General features: G+C 33.0%; 1 protein-coding gene across 8 annotated transcripts in view; it reads left to right on the top strand.

The window, feature by feature from the left end:
• LOC143236782 (RNA-binding protein Musashi homolog Rbp6-like) overlaps positions 1-18,360 on the top strand; it is a 254,822-nt gene that overhangs the window by 9,708 nt on the left and 226,754 nt on the right. For all 8 annotated transcript variants that reach the window (XM_076475333.1, XM_076475332.1, XM_076475331.1 and 5 more), the window contains exons 4-5: positions 15,920-16,004; positions 16,269-16,310. In XM_076475333.1, the coding sequence (XP_076331448.1) occupies positions 15,920-16,004; positions 16,269-16,310 (127 nt within the window). The remainder of the gene's footprint in view (positions 1-15,919; positions 16,005-16,268; positions 16,311-18,360) is intronic.

Below are 18,360 nucleotides of genomic sequence, written 5' to 3'. Positions count from 1 at the left end.
TCGAGTATTTATTAGTGGATGCAATGAAGTTTGGTATGCGAAGTTAGAGTTCCGTATTGCCCATCCACTGCAAATATGTGATAGTTTGGATTACCGCAATCTGAGCTAAAGACTAAACAATAACTCGTGATAATAACACACAGTGTGTCCTGTAGGTTAGTTCTTTTGGCCGCGAGACTCTATTGTGTCTTGATGATTCTGTGATCAACTGCAAAGAGGGGGAAAATATATCAAGCTCCACAAAAGTATTTTTATGTTTCTCTTTGATCAAAAGAGACACTATCTTAAACTTCGCTACATGAACTAAGGAAAATATTCACTCAAAGCTTTACTTTATTCGTGTAAATACATTAAGTCAGATTAAGTTGTTCACGTGTTTGTTTGTTTGTTTTTTGAAAATTTGCCCCAGCTATTCTTGCACTGATAGACTAGAAAGAAGAAAGTCCGTCAGTCAATGGCATTCGTCGCCAACCTTTCGGCTACTTTAACCAAATAGTAGAACCGTACTACTATGCTTTCAGTACAATCACAGCCCTAGACTGCGGAAGAGGTTTGTGCTGCAGAGAGACTCGAACCACTCACCTTCAGATCTACAGACCAGCATATTCGCTATTGGACCGCATTCGGTTTCGTCTAAATGAAACGTAGCATTAATGCAACAATTATGATGAGAGAGTTTTTCAGGAAACAAAGAAATAAAAATCTTAAAATTTAATTCAATTATTTTTTTCTTGTCAAAACAGAATTTATATGGATAACGAAGCAAAGACAGTTTTTACTCACAATACCAGTATATTAGGTAAATAACTAGTGTTTACAATTAATCGACAGGCCTGGCATGGCCGAGCGCGATAAGGCATGCGCTCGGAATCTGAGGGTCGCGGGTTCGCATCCGAGTCGCGCTAAACATGCTCGCCCTCCCAGCCCAGGGGGGGGGCGTTATAATGTGATGGTCAATACCACTTTTCGTTGGTAAAAGTGTAGCCCAAGAGTTGGCGGTGGGTGGTGATGACTACCTGCCTTCCCTCTAGTCTTACACTACTAAATTAGGGACGGCTAGCAGAGATAGCCCTCGAGTAGCTTTGTGCGAATTTCAAAACAAACAAACAAACGAAACAATTAATCGAAAGTCACAAAATGTAGATATCAAGATATTTCTACACGAAATATTATTAATACATATTATAGCAAACGGAAGGATGTTAACTTACCATATCCTTTATTGTTTTTTACTTAGCAAAGTTTCAGTAAGATTATTAAATATTTATGATGATAATGTACTAATATATTATGTTCAAATGTTGCTTGACTAATGCACGTAAACAGAACATCAGGTTTGTGGAACGAACTGGTTTTTCTTTGTTTGCGAATTACTGAAATTTTTTGTTTTGATTTCTCTGTTTGCCCAGGGGACTAGATTTCAACCGCTCTCGAGGTTACACTTTTAACTAACTGGGGATTTCTCGAAAGGCTCTTATCCACTTTTGCCCCCATCGCTAACAGAATATCCATCTATCTATGGGCGAGTACGTGTGCGTGATCACTGGAAGTAATGTTTTACCTTTTATTTTTAACAGGAAGATTCGGCTGATGGACGTCACAGAAGGCTCTCGTTTATTCGTGTTGTTTTTTTATTTATATTTTAACCTGCAAAATAAATGGTAATAATACTTAAGTGGTTAACTTTAATTCCTTCAATTCTTCACAAAAATATACAAAATTTCTGCAAATTTTCAACAAGCAGAGAATAGGCTAATCTGGTTCTTTATTCACATTTTAATTGTTTATACTATCTTATCAGGATGATATACTCCAATGTTGAAATATACACCAGAAACAAATAATATATTTTCTGCATTACTAGTCTTGAATAAAACGCCAGAACTAGGCGAGGCCTAATAGCTACTACGTTTGGACTGGCACATCTTAACTAATCCAGATGTGCTGTCCGTATTTTATGCCCACCACAACGAGGAAAGATATCATTTGTGCCAATAGTATATATTAGAACTGGATAAGAAATTCCTTGTCTAGTAAGACTTGAGAAACACATCAAAATTAGATATCTTTTGGTTTGTGTGTTTTGAATTTCGCGCAAAGCTACATGAGGGGTATCTGCGCTAGCCGTCCCTAATTTAGTAGTGTAAGACTAGAGGGAAGGCAGCTAGCCATCACCACTCACCGCCAACTCTTGGGCTACTCTTTTACCAACGAAAAGTGGGATTAACCGTCACATTATAACGCCCCCACGGCTGGGAGGGCGAGCATGTTTAGCGCGACTCGGATGCGAACCCGCGACTCTCAGATTCCGAGCGCATGCCTTATCGCGCTCGGCCATCCCAATGTGAGATTGACCGTCACATTATAACGACTGAAAGGACGACCATGGTTAAGGCACTCGACTCGTAACCCGAGGGTTGCGGGTTCGAATATTTGTCACACCAAACATGCTCGCCCTTTCAGCTGTGGTAAAAAAGTAGCCCAAGAGTTGGCGGTGGGTGATGATGACTAGCTGCCTTCCCTCTAGTCTTACACTTCTAAATTAAGAACGGCTAGCGCAGATAGACCTCATGTAGCTTTTCGCGAAATTCAAAATAAAAAAAAGAAAGAATCATTTAGCCTAATTATCGCCAGGTTCAAAAATTGACTAATATATTACAATAATTTAGGCCAAAGAGAAAAAACTCACAAATTGGAGAAAAAGGGAATAAACCTGACATGGTTAATTGAATGCTGGCCTTTAGGTTAGCAATTATGACTGAGTGTCTTGAACAGTTGTACCCATAGAATTGTGTTGGTGTTAAACTGAACTGTCTAATTAAAGAATTTTGTTAAAAGTTAAAATATATGATCTCTGGTTTAGGGATAACACAATGTGTGAAAAGTGTAACAAGTCTCTTTCCCTTCACATTTCAGCGGTTAATCTTCCTGAGAAACATATTATAGAAGCCATGTACAGAATAACATTCCATGTAGATTAAGATAATCTAATTACTCTTTCAGGTAGATTAGGCCTATCTGTATGTACTAGATGTCTTCTGGACACTGATTTTACAGTTAAAAATGTTTCATTTGAAGGATGTGGTTTTAAGCCAAAAATGTTCATTGATAATCTTTTCTTTAGAAAATAATGTGTAATCCAAGCAGTCGACGAGCCTGGCATTGCCAGGTGGTTAAGACACTCGACTCGTAATCCGTGGGTCTCTGGTTCGAATCCCCGTCACACCAAACATGCTCGCCCTTTCAGCCTTAGGGGCATTATAATGTGTCTTTCAATCTCACTATTCGTTGGTAAAAGAGTAGCCAAAGAGTTGGCGGTTGGTGGTGATGACTAGCTGCCTCCCCTCTAATCTTACACTGCAAAATTAGGGACGGCTAACGCAGATATCCCTCGCGTAGCTTTGTGCGAAATTCAAAACAAACCAAACAGTCGACTATCTATTTTTTTTATACGAACACGCGCGGACAAGAGTATTAACTGCTTTATTTACTGATAGAATGTGATGTTTATGATGATCATGGCAAGCTTTACTTAATGAACAGTCATTAGAAGGAACAGTAGTTAAAGCTACTGGAAAGTTGAACGATTATTCACTTGAAATCGACCTTGGATCAATAGAACTTGATTTTTCGTTTCTACTGAACTTGTAAGCTTGTTCTTAAGTACGACCATAATTATCTTACCTTTAAGTTGTAATTAGAAACCACACAAGATTAATCTAATCTTTTATATTGTAAATATTGGCGTGCACACTAAAATCAGGCAATACATCCTTCATTTACTAAACATAAGGTATAGGAAAGAAATATTTTATAATTTAACTGTTTCTTAGCATATAATAAATTTATAAAATACACATTTTCATTAAAGTAAGGCTAGTGAAGATGTAATCACTACGGTGTGTTCTAGAACTGGGTGGAATAATCTTCAGATAGTAAATCTGAAGGTATGCAATACATAGGGTGTCAGATTAAGTCTTCCAGATTCCAGATTGTTCTTATATTTAATTTATCCATCGCTAGTCATGCTCGTCCCCATGACCATAGTTAATGATTTGCTTGCCATATCAATATTATTTGTAGTAAGTCGTCACAGGTGCGTGTGTTTTCTTATAGCAAAGCCACATCGGGCTATTTGCTGAGTCCACCGAGGAGAATCGAACCCCTGATATTAGCGTTGTAAATCCGTAAATCCAGCGGGGTACATGTTGTGACGGTAGTCAGTGAGTTCAATCTAGGACAACGCATAAAGACAAACTTTCATAGACGCTCCACTGTATGTAATCATGGCTTTCAGGTTTATGTGGAAATAAACCAAATGTATAGAAGTTTATAACTGCATAGTCAGGTGACTTCAGAAGTATATTGGTGAAAGTAATAATGCGAATACCAGTATGATTCTTCACGGTTTGCATAAACGGTGCTGTGTTCTTAAACAAGTACTTGACGCTTTATTGTGATTTGTCATATCTTTTATCTAAATGTTAAGTTCCTGTTTACTGTACATTTTGTGAAGGTCAAAGCAACTATTATATGAAAAAAGTAAACAAACGCGTGGAAACCATAAAGCCAGACGTGAAACTTTCTTTCATTTTCTACACCATGTAGGGATTACTTCGTGATGGGTAGAAAATCGTCCATTTCTTGTCGGAGTCGTTTAGGTACACTCAAGCGTTTCAACACACTTTTAAGATAGCTACCTTTCTGTGTAGGTTTTCTATAGTTTGTTTTTCCTTACCAATGGGTTTGATGAGCAGTTAGCGCTCTTATGAATTATACTTCTTTACATGGGTAAAATCGTTGGCGATTATTTACAAATGAATAGGATATGTTGGTTGAAGTTTTTAGAAAGCATATTCTAAATAGATGTGGTATGGGTGTTTCTTGAGTGATTAGTCCACAAACTTTAGAAGAAGTAGCGATAGTATTGAACGTCGTAAATGCTTTTGAGATGATTTTATCAGCATTATATAGACGTGCTGACCTTTTCTAGTAAATTCTATGTTATAAATAGTCCTGTGTCCTCGACTTCGTTTGGAGAATTAGTATTTTTGAATATGAATTTTCTTCCTCAAGCCCTGCCTCCTTTCCTCCTGCTTCCTTTTGACTCAGCATTATATCTGAAGGTTCACTATGCTAAAAATCAGGGGCACTTTGTGTATAACAACAGAACAAACACACTTCCGGCCACAAGTCTAATCGCGGAGCCTTTGCTCTTTCGAATGGTCGTGAATTTGCTACTACGGACACAGATATAGGTGATAAGTATGCCGTTTCTGGTGTCATGGCTTACACTTTATGTAACACACAACTATATTGATAATTTAAAGTGAAAATAAACCTCTTTAGGCCACACTGGTTACGTTTAATGCCTGAATTCTCGAATTATTCACAACGCAAATTTTATTAGATCTTGTGTTTCACTTTACATAACAACACCACCACAAGAAATCTTAGTCTCATAATCTTGGCGTTGGTAATTTTTTCAGACTCTGATAAACTTCTCTTCATATTGTGTTTTACAAGTTATAGGAATATCATATAAAATGGTCTTCCTATAGCATTTAATTATCATACAATAATTCTTAAGAGTTATAATGACAACATTTAAAACAATCTTTACATTATACAACTTTATAATTTAAAATATTCTTAAATTGTAAATCTTAATAAGTTTACCAAAGCTGTACAACAGTTTTGTCTCGTCTTATATCGTGAGGTTTTCAGTAGAGTAACATAAATTATTCTATATATTATACAGTCATGTGAAAAAAGTTAGGACATCCTATGAAAGCCTGTGTATTACTGTAATATTTTTGGATATATAAATATTTAATCTCAATTTCAACAATACTGAGAAATTATAGGAATATAACTAAACAATTAAAACTGAAGAAAATACTTTTCAAGATATTCTGTAAATGTAATTCTACAAAAATGTATATTCTAACTGAGGAAAAAGTTAGGACACCCTACCTCCTAATAGCTAGTGTTACCCTCTTTGGCTGAAATAACTGCAGTGAGACGCTTCTTGTAGCCATCTACCAGTCTCTGACATCAGTCTGAAGAAAGTTTGCCCCACTCCTCAATGTAGAATTCTTTCAGATGTGAGATGTTTGAGGGGTTTCTTGCATATACAGCCCGTTTCAAGTCATCCCACAGCATCTCAGTGGGATTTAGATCTGGGTTTTGACTCGACCATTCCAGAACTCTCCATTTCTTACTTTTCAGCCAGTTCTTGGTGGATTTACTGGTATGTTTTGAGTCATTGTCGTGTTGCAGGGTCAAGTTCCGCTTCAGCTTTAATTTTCGTACAAATGGTCTCACATAATCCTCATGCACCCTCTGTTACACAGCATAATTCATGGTGGACTCTATGATTGTGAGCTGTCCAGGTTCAACTGCATCAAAGCCGCCCCAAACCATGACACTTCCACCTCCATGCTTCACAGTTGGTATGAGGTTCTTTTCCTGGAATACTGTATTTGGTTTACGCCAAACACGTCCTCTGTTCTGGTGTCCAAATAATTCAGTTTTGGACTCATCTGTCCAAAGAACATTATTCCAGAAGTCTTGGTCTTTGTCTACATTCTCTTTGGCAAACTTCAGTCTGGCCTTGACGTTTCTCTTAGAGAGCAAAAGTTTCCTCCTTGCACACCTCCCATGCAAGTTAAACTTGTGCAGTCTCTTTCTGATTGTAGAGGGATGCACTTTTACATCAACAGTAGCCAGAGCTTGCTGTAGGTCCCGTGATGACATTTTAGGGTTTTGGAGACCTCTTTTAGCATCTTGCGGTCTGCTATCTGGGTGAACTTACTTGGACGACCAGACCTGGGCATGTTGGCAGTTGTTTTGAAAGCCCTCCACTTGTTGACTATTTTCCGGACAGTGAAATGGCTGATTTCAAATTATCTTGAGATCTTTTTAAATCCCTTACCAGACTCATAAGCTGCTACAATTTTCTTTCTGAAGGCCTCAGACAGCTCTTTTGCTTTCACCATGGTGCTCACTCTCACTTCAACAGTCAGGAGCACACCAAACTAAATGTATGAGGTTTAAATAGGGCAAGCCTCATTCAAAATGCTGAGTAGCGATCTTCAAATCATGTGCACCTGGTGTCATACACCTGTGTGTGAGTTGAGCCATTTTAAGTGGGAATAAAAGTGGGATTGTCCTAACTTTTTCCTCAGTTAGAATATGCATTTTTGTCGACTTACATTTACAGAAGATCTTGAAAAGTCTTTTATTCAGTTTTAATAGTTTAGTTATATTCCTATAATTTCTCAGTATTGTTAACATTGAGAATAAATGTCTGTATATCCAAAAATGTTACAAAAATACACAGGCTTTCATAGGGTGTCCTAACTTTTTTCATATGACTGTATACCACTAATATTACATACATGTAATAATTATAGCAGATAGATGTAAAATACGCATTATGTTGTATATCTTACAAATTACAGTTGATCAATGTAAACTAGCTTTGCAATGTGAATTGGAGAACTACTAGGTAAGATATCTTTAAAGCCGCTTTTCTTAGGCCCGGCATGGCCAAGTGTGTTAAGGCGTTTGACTCGTAATTCGAGGGTGGCGGGTTCGAATCCCAGTAGCACCAAACATGCTCGCCCTCCCAGCCCCGTTATAATGTGACGGTTAATCCCACTATTCGTTGGTAAAAGAGTTGCCCAAAAGTAGGCGGTGGGTGGTGATGACTAGCTGTCTTACGCTGCTAAATTAGGGACGGCTAGCACAGATAGCCCTCGAGTAGCTTTGTGCGAATTTCAAAACAAATAAAAACAAATGCTTTTCTTAAAAATTTACACTTGGACTATTACAAAATTCTCTTGTCTTAAATATATCCGAATAATTTTAGTATAAATTATTCCTTTTGTAATAATTTTTAATAATTTCAGTAGCGCAATGTGATAATTTATATTAAGAATTACGGTAGGAAAACTCAATTTGTTATGTTCTATTTTTAATTAAAAATATTGCAATGAGTGTTTTTGTGTTACAATACATTGACTGATACGTTGTTTGCGTTGAGTCTACATATTTGTATAATACTCTTTTTGTTTACACACGCAAATCTGTTACTCCTATGTTGTGTGAGGTGTTCCCTTGAGTCACATAAATACAGAGATGTAGTAAGTCATGGACAGTTTACATATCAATGGGTAAGAGCAATGATATTTTACCCTTTTAAAGGGCCAGGAGCCAGGGTTAGTAATTGCGAAGATTATTGGAAGTGTTACGTCGCCAACCTTTATTTTTATAAACAGGACAATTGCCCAGAGTATATCCTGTTTATACATATTGGTGTTTTAAAGAAATTCCTGGCAGTACTCCTACATCCTCGTTGGTCCTGGCTGGGAAATGTCTAAAATACTAATAGACAACTAAAAGAGTATTCAGTGAGTTAATTACAATAGAAGAATGGGTGATAGTGGAAAAGCTATCACTAGTAAGGAATGGATGAAGAAGATAAAGAAAATAAAAACGAAGAAAAGGGAGGAAGAGAGAAGTCAGATGAAGGCAGAGGATGAAAAGGAAGAAGAACAGAAAACAGATGATACAGAAACAGAAAAAAGAGAGGAAATCTTAGAACAGAAGGAGATTAGCTATCTCTCGGATATTAGTGAATTATTAGAGCGTGCTCTTAAAAATCAAGATTAATTCGTATAAAAATGTTTACTGAAAAGCTGGAAAAAGACACCTTTAAGACATTAAAAAAGAAAATGACGGACACAGTGAGTTATAATGCAACAAAATGTGATTTCTCATCTACTTGGGGAAAATTCGGAACTTAAGAAAAATATAGACATTATAAAAGAAGAGAAGAGAATACCTACTTTTGTAGAAGTTACCAAGATGAAAGTAGAACCGCAGAGTGAAGGGAAAATGATAAAAACAAGAAGCAGAGAAAGAAGTAAAAGTAGGAAAAGAAACGTACTCACCATCATACCCAAAAAGAGTATGGCATCAATGGAAACCAAACGAAAAGTGCAAAGTTTGGTTAAACCCAAAGAACTGAAGATAGGTGTCAATGCTGTAAGAACTACAGCTAAAGGTGGCATCTTGGTGGAAGTAGAAAGAAAATAAGAGATTAATTTGCTTAAAGATGCACTATTTTAAGGATTTAGAAGAAAACTTTGATGTAAATATACCTAAAAAGAGATATCCACAAATAAATATTTATAATGTAGATGATGATATGAGCGATCAAGAATTTGGCATCAGTATTAAGGAACAAAATTCAGAAATATTTGAAGGAAGTGATGTAATAATTGTTAATAAGAAATTTAAAACATTCAGAAGTTTCAATTATATTGTTATAATTGAACCGAATAAATATAAAAAATTGTTACAAGCTAATAAAATTAAACTAAATTGGGAAAGATATGGATTTAAAGAATACGTAAGACCCACAATTTGTTATAATTGTGGAAAATTTGGGCATTTTGCTAAATATTGTAAAAATACTACTACCTGTTTAAAATGTGGACAAGAGGGGCATCAATCCAAAGATTGTGAAAAATCATTATTTTATACAAATTGTTATAATCATAATAAGAAATTTAATACACAATTTGATGTGAATCATTCTTGTAAGGATCATGATTGTAGGATTTATCTTAAAGAAATGGATCGTATAATATCACGTGTTATGGCTAGTGTTTTAAATTCTTTTCTTTTTGTGACTCATTAATTTGGCAGTGGCGCGAGCAGCCAATCTGCAGTTAAATCAAGATATCCTACAAAAAAATATGGATATTATTTCCATAAATGAACCGTATTATTTTGAGGAAAATATAGTTCATTTCTCTGAAAGCATGAGAATTGTTTTTTGTTGTGATGTCCCTAGGGCAGGGATTATTATTAATAATAAAAATATTAATTACTATGTTTTGTGTTATACAAACAATTTAGTTTGTATTAGAATTACTTATGAAAATTTTATTATGATTGTGATTAGTATTTACTGCTCCTCGTCCGGAGTCATTGATAATTACCTTGATATGTTACAAAATTTTATCAGAAAGTATAATAATGAAATTATTTTTTAATTTTAAGTGATTTCAATGCTAAGTCGGAAGCTTAGGGCCAGAGGTCACTTGATGATAGGGTGTTTTCAGTAACTAACTTTATGGATTTAAACGAAAATATATTACTCAATACCAATTTTCTCCTCAAATATATGAGAAAGTTGGATTGATTTGACAATGATAAAGTATAATAACGAATTTTATATTCATTTTGAAGTTACAGGTTATATTACTAATAGTGATCATAATATGATAGAATTTCAATTTTCAAATTTTAATATAGAAATAGATAATAATGAATTTATAAATATAAATAGACTCAATTGGTTGGATTTGAAAGTAGAAATAAGAGAATATATAAATGAGATTAAAGATGAAATACTCAACAAAGATAATATTGAAAAATATTTAATAAAAGTTGCAAATAAAGTTAAAGAAATTTGTTTAAACAATTTAAGAGATAAGAATAATATAAAGAATTTTGGATATAAACAAGCTTATTGGTGAAATATCAAGCTAAAGATCTTCAGGAGTAAAGTAAGAGCTTTAAGGAGAAGATTTCAAAAGACTAAAGATATTAACTTAAGACAGTGTTATAAATTGGAATACAAGAAACAGCAAGCAAAATATAAAAAGTTAATTATTTTCGCTAAAAAAGAAGCTTTATGAAATTATATTAAAAGTATTACTGATAATAATATTTTTGGTATACCGTATAAAACTATCATGGATAAAAAGAAGAAATATCTACAAATTAATGAAATAAAAGATAAAGATGGGAATGTCACCAAAAATAGAAATGAAGCTATAAATAAAATTATTAATTATCATTTTCCATGGGTGAATTATGATCAAGTGGTCTCTGGAATAGGTTTTTGCGATGAGATACAGAATAATAACGATATTGATGTGAACATAAATGAAGATAATATTATAGAGTATGAAATTAATAAAGTCACGGGGGAGATGGAGGATAATAAAGCTCCTGGATATGATAATTTAAAATTGCCTATAATCAAAGAAATATATTTTGCTAATAAAAATTTGTTTATTAAAGTATTAAATGTTTGTCATAATAATGATATTTTTCCGATAGTTTGGAAAAAGGCTAAGGTGACTCTCATCCATAAAAAAGGTAAAGATAAAATGATTCCTAGTAGCTATAGACCAATATGTCTTTTGCCCATTTGGGGTAAAATATTTGATACGATTTTGAAATATAGATTGACTTATTTTATAGAGAAATATAAATTAATTGATGACGTACAATATAGTCTTAGGAGTAAGAGATCTACTATTCATGCATTACAGAAACTTAAAGATTATGTTTATGAAAGTATAAACAATAAGTGTATTACATTATTAATTTCTTTGGATTTTAAAAATGCTTTTAACTCAGTGGATAACATTATCTTAATAAAACATTTAAATAATCTAAAAATACTCTTGAAGTTGAAAAAAGTGATTATTGATTTAATTCAAAATGGAAAAGTTTTCATAGAAAGTATAAGTAAGAAATATAATAAGGGGATTTCGCAAGGATCTAGTTTGGGCCCTATTCTGTAGAATCTTTATATTGATGGAATGTTAAAATTAAAGAGTACAAACAATGCAAATATACAAGCATCTGCTGAAGACACCATTAATTTAATGCGAGCAAAAGCTTCATACCAATTTACGTCTTTGTTTGAGGATATATTAAATAAGGTTACCAACTGGATTTTAGATAATAAATTAGGACTTAATATAGATAAATCAAATTTTATTTTAATTTATGAAGGTAAAAATGTCACGCATATACCTACAATTACTATTAGTAATAAAAGAATTAAATTTACTAAAAAGCTGAAATACTGATAAACTGGTTATCGCATCTTAATTTTGTTAAAAGTAAAATAGTAAAATGTTATTCAAAAAATTAAAGCGGATTTCTAGAGCCACTTGGAGCTTGAAACCAAAAGTTTTGAAAGATATTTACATGTTAAGTATAGAAAAAATGATAACATATGGCTATGACATTTGGTTTGAAAATACAGAAAGGAATAAAAATAAATTTTACAAATTCAAAGAATAACGATATTACCCATCGCAAAAACCTATAAAACTGTTGCTAGTTTAACACTTAACACCTTAACAGGTATTTCCCCTTTAGATATAAAACTAGTCGTTTGTGTTAAACTATATAAATTGTTTTTTTTTCTTAATCAAAATATTAAAATATTGAAGTTCTGACGGAGCTAAATTTCGCTCTTTGGATCAACCATAGTTTTAATTGGTACTATGATGAAGATTTAAAACAATTTAGTAATAAATTTTATGCAGATGGCTCAAAAATTAATAATAAAGCTGGATGTGCTTATATATATATATATTTATAATGATGAAATTAAAGATGAAAGTTTGTTTAAATTAAATGATAATACAACAGTATTTATGTCTGAACTGTTTGCAATTTTTAAGTCTATTGATTTCATGGTTAATAATAACATTTATGAAGCAGCGATATATTCTGATTCAAGGTCATCGTTAATGGTACTTATATCAAGTGAAAATAATAATTAAATAATTAATTAGTTAATAGAATTAAAGAACATATTATCTACAATAAACTTAATATTACTTTTGTTTGAGTGAAAGCCAACATTGGGATCAATTATAATGAAATAGTAGATCTTAAAGCTAAGGAAGCCACAGAGAGAATGGAAATTAATGCTAAATTTAGATAGAGTAAAAAACAAATTAAAACGAAATTAAATAAAGAATTATTAAGTAATTGGCAACAAAGATGAGATGATGCTTCTGTTGGTAGGTTCACTTACAATTTATTTTAAAGTAAATTTTAATAGATGTAAAGGAGATTTTTATACAAATCAAATGTTAACAAATCATAGGGTTTCTCCCGAATGTCAAGCAAGAATTTATGGAAAATCTAATTTATGTCTCTGTGGAGAGATAGGAACACAAGATCACATAATTTTATATTGCAAAAATTATGATTATATAAGAAATAAATATTTTCCTAAAATTATTTAAATTGGGAATTTAAGAATTTATTGTTAAATGCGGGAGCAGTAAATGGTATTAAATGTATTATTACTGATATATTGGAAAAGTTATGTTGAAATTTGTTTTATTTATTTGTTTGTGTTTGTTACAAAGTAGGTAACTGATGTAATAAATTGTAACAATTTTGTAAGTTGTGAAAAAAAGTATTATTATTATCATTGTTAGAATTATTGTAAAGAAAAAATGTTGAAATTTGTTTGATTTATTTGTTTTGTGTTTGTTACTAAGTACGTAATTGATGTAATACATTGTAACAATCTTGTAAGTTGTAAAAAATAGTATTATTATTATTGTTATAATTATTGTAAAAAGAAAATGTTGAAATTTGTGTGACTTTTATTGGTTTTTGTTTGTTACCAAGCAGGTAACTTATATAATACATTGTAATACTTTTGTAAAAAAAAAAAAAGGGATTTGGCAACAATTCTTCTAGTTGAAGGAAGTCTCAATTTGTAATGTTAGGTTTTATTAGTTTGATTTGCTCTACTTGCCGGGTTCGTGATATCGACATTGGAGTGATTAGTGAGCAGTATTGCTTTGCAACGGCTTAATCATTCTTCGAATACCCCAAAAGGGGTGGGTCGATAACATTTATGGTTACCCTTTTAAAGGAGTATGCTAATCAACGTAATAGACATTTTTCTACCTTTTAACGAGCATTGAACATGGAAGTCTGTTAACAGTGACATTTTACAGTGAATACGTCTGTCATTATAAATAAACCTTTTAGTTATGACTGCTGATCAAGGGAAGCCACTGTCAGGCAGGATTGTAAAGCACAACAGACGTCAGAACGTGTATAAGTTGATCAATTCCAATAACAGTAGTCAGGATTCGATTACCACTACCGATTATAGGAACTTTTATACAGTAGCCAATAACCCAAAGGAAAACACAGCTTCAGAAACATTTATAGTACATACTGCAGACATTGGGAGGCTGCAAATGACTGAAACCATTTAACATTGTCGAATTATTTATGTTCCACTTTTTTTTTTACTGACAATAGAATAAATATACGAATAAACAAATGATCCTACTTATGCTGTTTGGGAAGAGTAAGTTGCTGTTGCAATGTCTGAAATATTTTAGCAGATAACAAAAAAAGGGTAAAATATTTTTTCTACATCTGAATGTTTTTGTTGCTCATGCCCACTCACCGAAGCTGTTTTTGTATCTCAGTGAACATTACTTTTCTAAAACGATGGTGCCAACAAGCCACAGCTCCAATATTGTCCAAGATTGATTCAAAGAGTCGGCCGCTAAAATCATTGGATTTTAAATTGATTAAACACATTTTATATAAACTTTTGTCTTGTATTCACCATGGTATTCCTTTTCCAGCATCTGTGGATTATTCAGCCCATGTTTTTAAACGAATGGGTTACAATAGAATGAAGCACCTTTCATCATTTGTGTAGCTTAAGGCACGTCAAGTTAAAGCTATTTATATCTACGTATTTGTTCAAATCACAGAGTTCCAACTTTTTCTATCCAAAGATCTCTTTAAGTACAACAATATTTCGTCGCCTCACGTTGTCGTGCGTAAAATTAGTCTTAACTTAACAATATCAATGAAATTATTAGGCTTGTCTTTTTAAGAGACGTTTTACTGTCTTCCATTTGTTTGATTTACTTATCATTTTTCATTCCAGCAATGCAAATATAAGAAAATATATAAGCCAATAATCTATCCATTTTCTCACCCCTGTCATCGAGCATTTTAAGATTTTATTTGTTCCAGGCGACCTGGTTTATTTCAGAACTGCTCTGAAATAGCTCGCGATACTAAGCCTCTCGGATTGTGTCACAGTTGAAAAACAATGTTATAAACCAATGACCAATAATCGATGTCGGCATTTCGACATCTTTTAAAGATTACGCATGTCTAGTTAAGTTCATTATCATGATGAAAAGTAGTAAAACTTCTTTTATAGTTGGGATGAGGGCCATAACAGTGCCAAGTCGATGTATCTCTGTTATTTTGGAATTTTACCATTTATATGAAATGACGAGTAATGAACAAACAGAATGGATTTTTTGTTGTTGAAATGACAGGTATTAATCTGTTGTTATGTTAGATGCTGCTCAGAGGCACAACACAGCGATATGTTTGTGGATTCACGCAACTAGAAGCCTAGTTTTTACTCTTGTGGTGGGCAGAGCGCAGAAAGCCCATTGTGCAGATTTTTGCTTGATTCAAAACAGTCACGATCTTATGTTGGGTACTCATGATATCAATATTTTATGAATTCAGTCATAATACAAATATCTTCTGGACCATAAAACCAGTTCTTTCTGAATTATGCCATGAACCCAATACTTTGTAGAAACAGACATAAAATCTATGCTTTTTTAACTCTCTTTAATATTAATAAGTACAATGTAGGTAACGAGCAGAGTATTTCAGTTATTTGGACAAAATTTTGTAGTGAAGTAAAAAATGATTAACTCTTGCTTCAATGTTTATTATCTTACATAGTTAGCTTGACAGAATACTTGGAAACACTTATTTTCTTGAGTTAAACTTTACACCAAGAACCATTTTATGTCAAAATAATACTACATAATCTTTCAACTTCAGTAACATACCAAATTACTTTGTGATATATTTTTATTATGCATTTTAAATTATTAAAAATATGATCCTACTGTGATTTATAAGAAAATTATTATACGAAATTGATTTGAATAAACTTTAAGCTAACAAATATTTGTTGTATATTTATTTCTGTGCCATTTAGGCAGTAGAAACGTAACATCATGCTTATAATTAATCTACTTTCCCGTTTCTTTTCCTACAGTGGTTTTGGTTTTGTAACGTTTGCTGATCCCAATAGTGTAGACAAAGTTTTAGCCAACGGACCTCACGAACTTGACGGAAAAAAAGTAAGTTTGCTTGTTCTTTTTTAGAAGAGCAACAATCAATTATCAACGATTTTTCTCTTGATTATATTCAGGTACAAATTTTACTTTTTAACGTAAATGTTGTGAAGATCACTTTCCTTTATTTAGTTTTTCCAGGTTCCGGTTCAGTACATTCATGTAACAAGTATGTAGACAGAACGATATTAAAAGCTTTTAACTTTTTAACAGTTTTTTGCGTGTTTTCGTATCATTACTTAATGCATTTTTTCTATTGTTTTTTTTTAGATAGATCCAAAGATAGCATTTCCTAAACGAGCACACCCAAAGGTAGGCCAGAAAACTATTATTTCTTAGTAAATTCTATATATTTTAGCGACATAATATTTCTTGATAATAACGAACTGACACGTGCATCTAGAACTCACAAGTGTAATTTACAGTGACATGATTACAGACAGCACCATGAATTTATCTGAGTGCTCATTTTCAGTTTAAAGTGAGCTGCTAAGAAATTTCTAAGGAAAACTCGATTTTATTTATCCAGAGACAAATGTGAAGTCAAATGAGTCTTTATGTTCAAACATTTGAACTAAATATCTGATATAACGGAGAGTTCGCAGTTTCCTTAGTGGTAATATGAAACTTTATCTCTTGCAATCCATATATATTACCAAAGCGAATTTCCTTGGATGTGGAAACAATGTACTGTCCAGGAACTAAAAATGTATCTCAGAACATTAAGATGACCTAGGAAAGTCGAAATGTTCTTCTCTGCTTTATTAGTAAAAGTGTTAATGCCCATACAAGCCGTTCTGAGACACATTTTTATTCCAAGTGGTTTCTCGTCATTAAAAATGTCTAGGAACTAGTTTTGCAAGCGGAAAGATACAAGGAGGACCGGAGTGTCATGTTCAAGTACACTTGAAACTTGCAAAATAGGTAAAAACATCCTTAGGACAATTACAGCAGTTACATGCAGAAAAGCTAGAGCTCAGATTCTGAGTTTAAAGGCTAGCGGTAATATTACCATTAAAGTACAACAACCCGTTGCTACACACAAACGAATGCCATGGTATTGTTTTTTTGGTGTTTGTGTATAAGATTAAAATAATAAATAAATAACATACAACGTTAAGACAAAGAAACAGTTAAAATATTTTAAATTCAAACCTCTAAAATATTGCCTGTACATACTTCTATTCACGTTATCACCAGGAACAGGTTGAAACATATGCAGTGAATATTTAAGAGGTATTAAACTGGTGTGAATTAAATATGTTATGTGTTATTTATTTGTTGATTGAAGATCACGGTATTCACGTATTTTTTATGATTATATTTATGATATAAAATCCAATTCAGTCCTCATTTTGTAACTTCACCAAGTGCACTGGTTTAAAATGTTAATGAACATGATCAGGCAAACAATTTTTCAAATACCTCAAAATTAATAGCTAATTCATTATTTTACATTTTGAGTTTTGATAATATTCTCTGACTTACGCCTCTTACTAGCTTAGAAGACAAATATTTTTTTGGACTTTTTTCTTTCCTGTCAGAAGCTTGTGAAAAGTACAATGAAGCCATTTTTGTTGAACAAACAATGGTGTTCTTAGAGAAATTTTATCAATGGAAGACAAGCACATTATAGCATTGTAGCGTTTAACTGAACTGAATTTCTTGTATATGTACATATAAATTACAATTGTGTAAAATTAAACAAGTAGAAACATTCTTATCGACGTTTTGTTTTTAGTGGTGAAGTCAAGGAGAGACATCTAAAGAAAAGTTATGTTCTAAAAAACAAATACACACATACACTGCTGGCCAAAATCTTAAGGTCATTGAACATAAAGAAAAAATATGCATTTTGCGTTGTTAGACTCAACCACTTATTTGAGTAGAGCTTTGAAAGATGAAAATAAAAAAACTTTTTTAGCATTTAATAGGGAAAATGTGAATACTATGAAATTAGCCTAAATACTAGCTGGTCAAAAGTTTAAGACCATACTGAAAAGATGCGTTAATCGGTAAACACGTAACGAAATTTAGTCATTTGTGTTCAAGCATTAGCGTTGTCAACATCTCCCACTGACATCTCCTGTGATACATTGGGTAAAAACATGGCAAAGGCTAAAAAAGTTGACAGAGTTTGAACGTGACAGAATTGTCGAGCTGCAAAAGCAAGGTCTCTCTCAACGTGCCATCGCTGATGAGATTGGGCTTAGTAAAACTGCTGTTGCAAATTTCTCAAAAAACCCTGAGGGATAAGGAACGAGAATTTCAACTGGTCGGCCCAAGAAAATTTCACCGGCGCTGAGCAGGAGGATTTGACGGGTTATCCGGCAAGACACCAGCCGATCGTCGAACCAGATTA

Source organism: Tachypleus tridentatus, chromosome 13 (genome assembly GCF_004210375.1).
Source record: "Tachypleus tridentatus isolate NWPU-2018 chromosome 13, ASM421037v1, whole genome shotgun sequence".
Lineage (NCBI taxonomy): Eukaryota > Metazoa > Arthropoda > Merostomata > Xiphosura > Limulidae > Tachypleus > Tachypleus tridentatus.
This window is presented reverse-complemented; position numbering and strand designations above follow the sequence as displayed.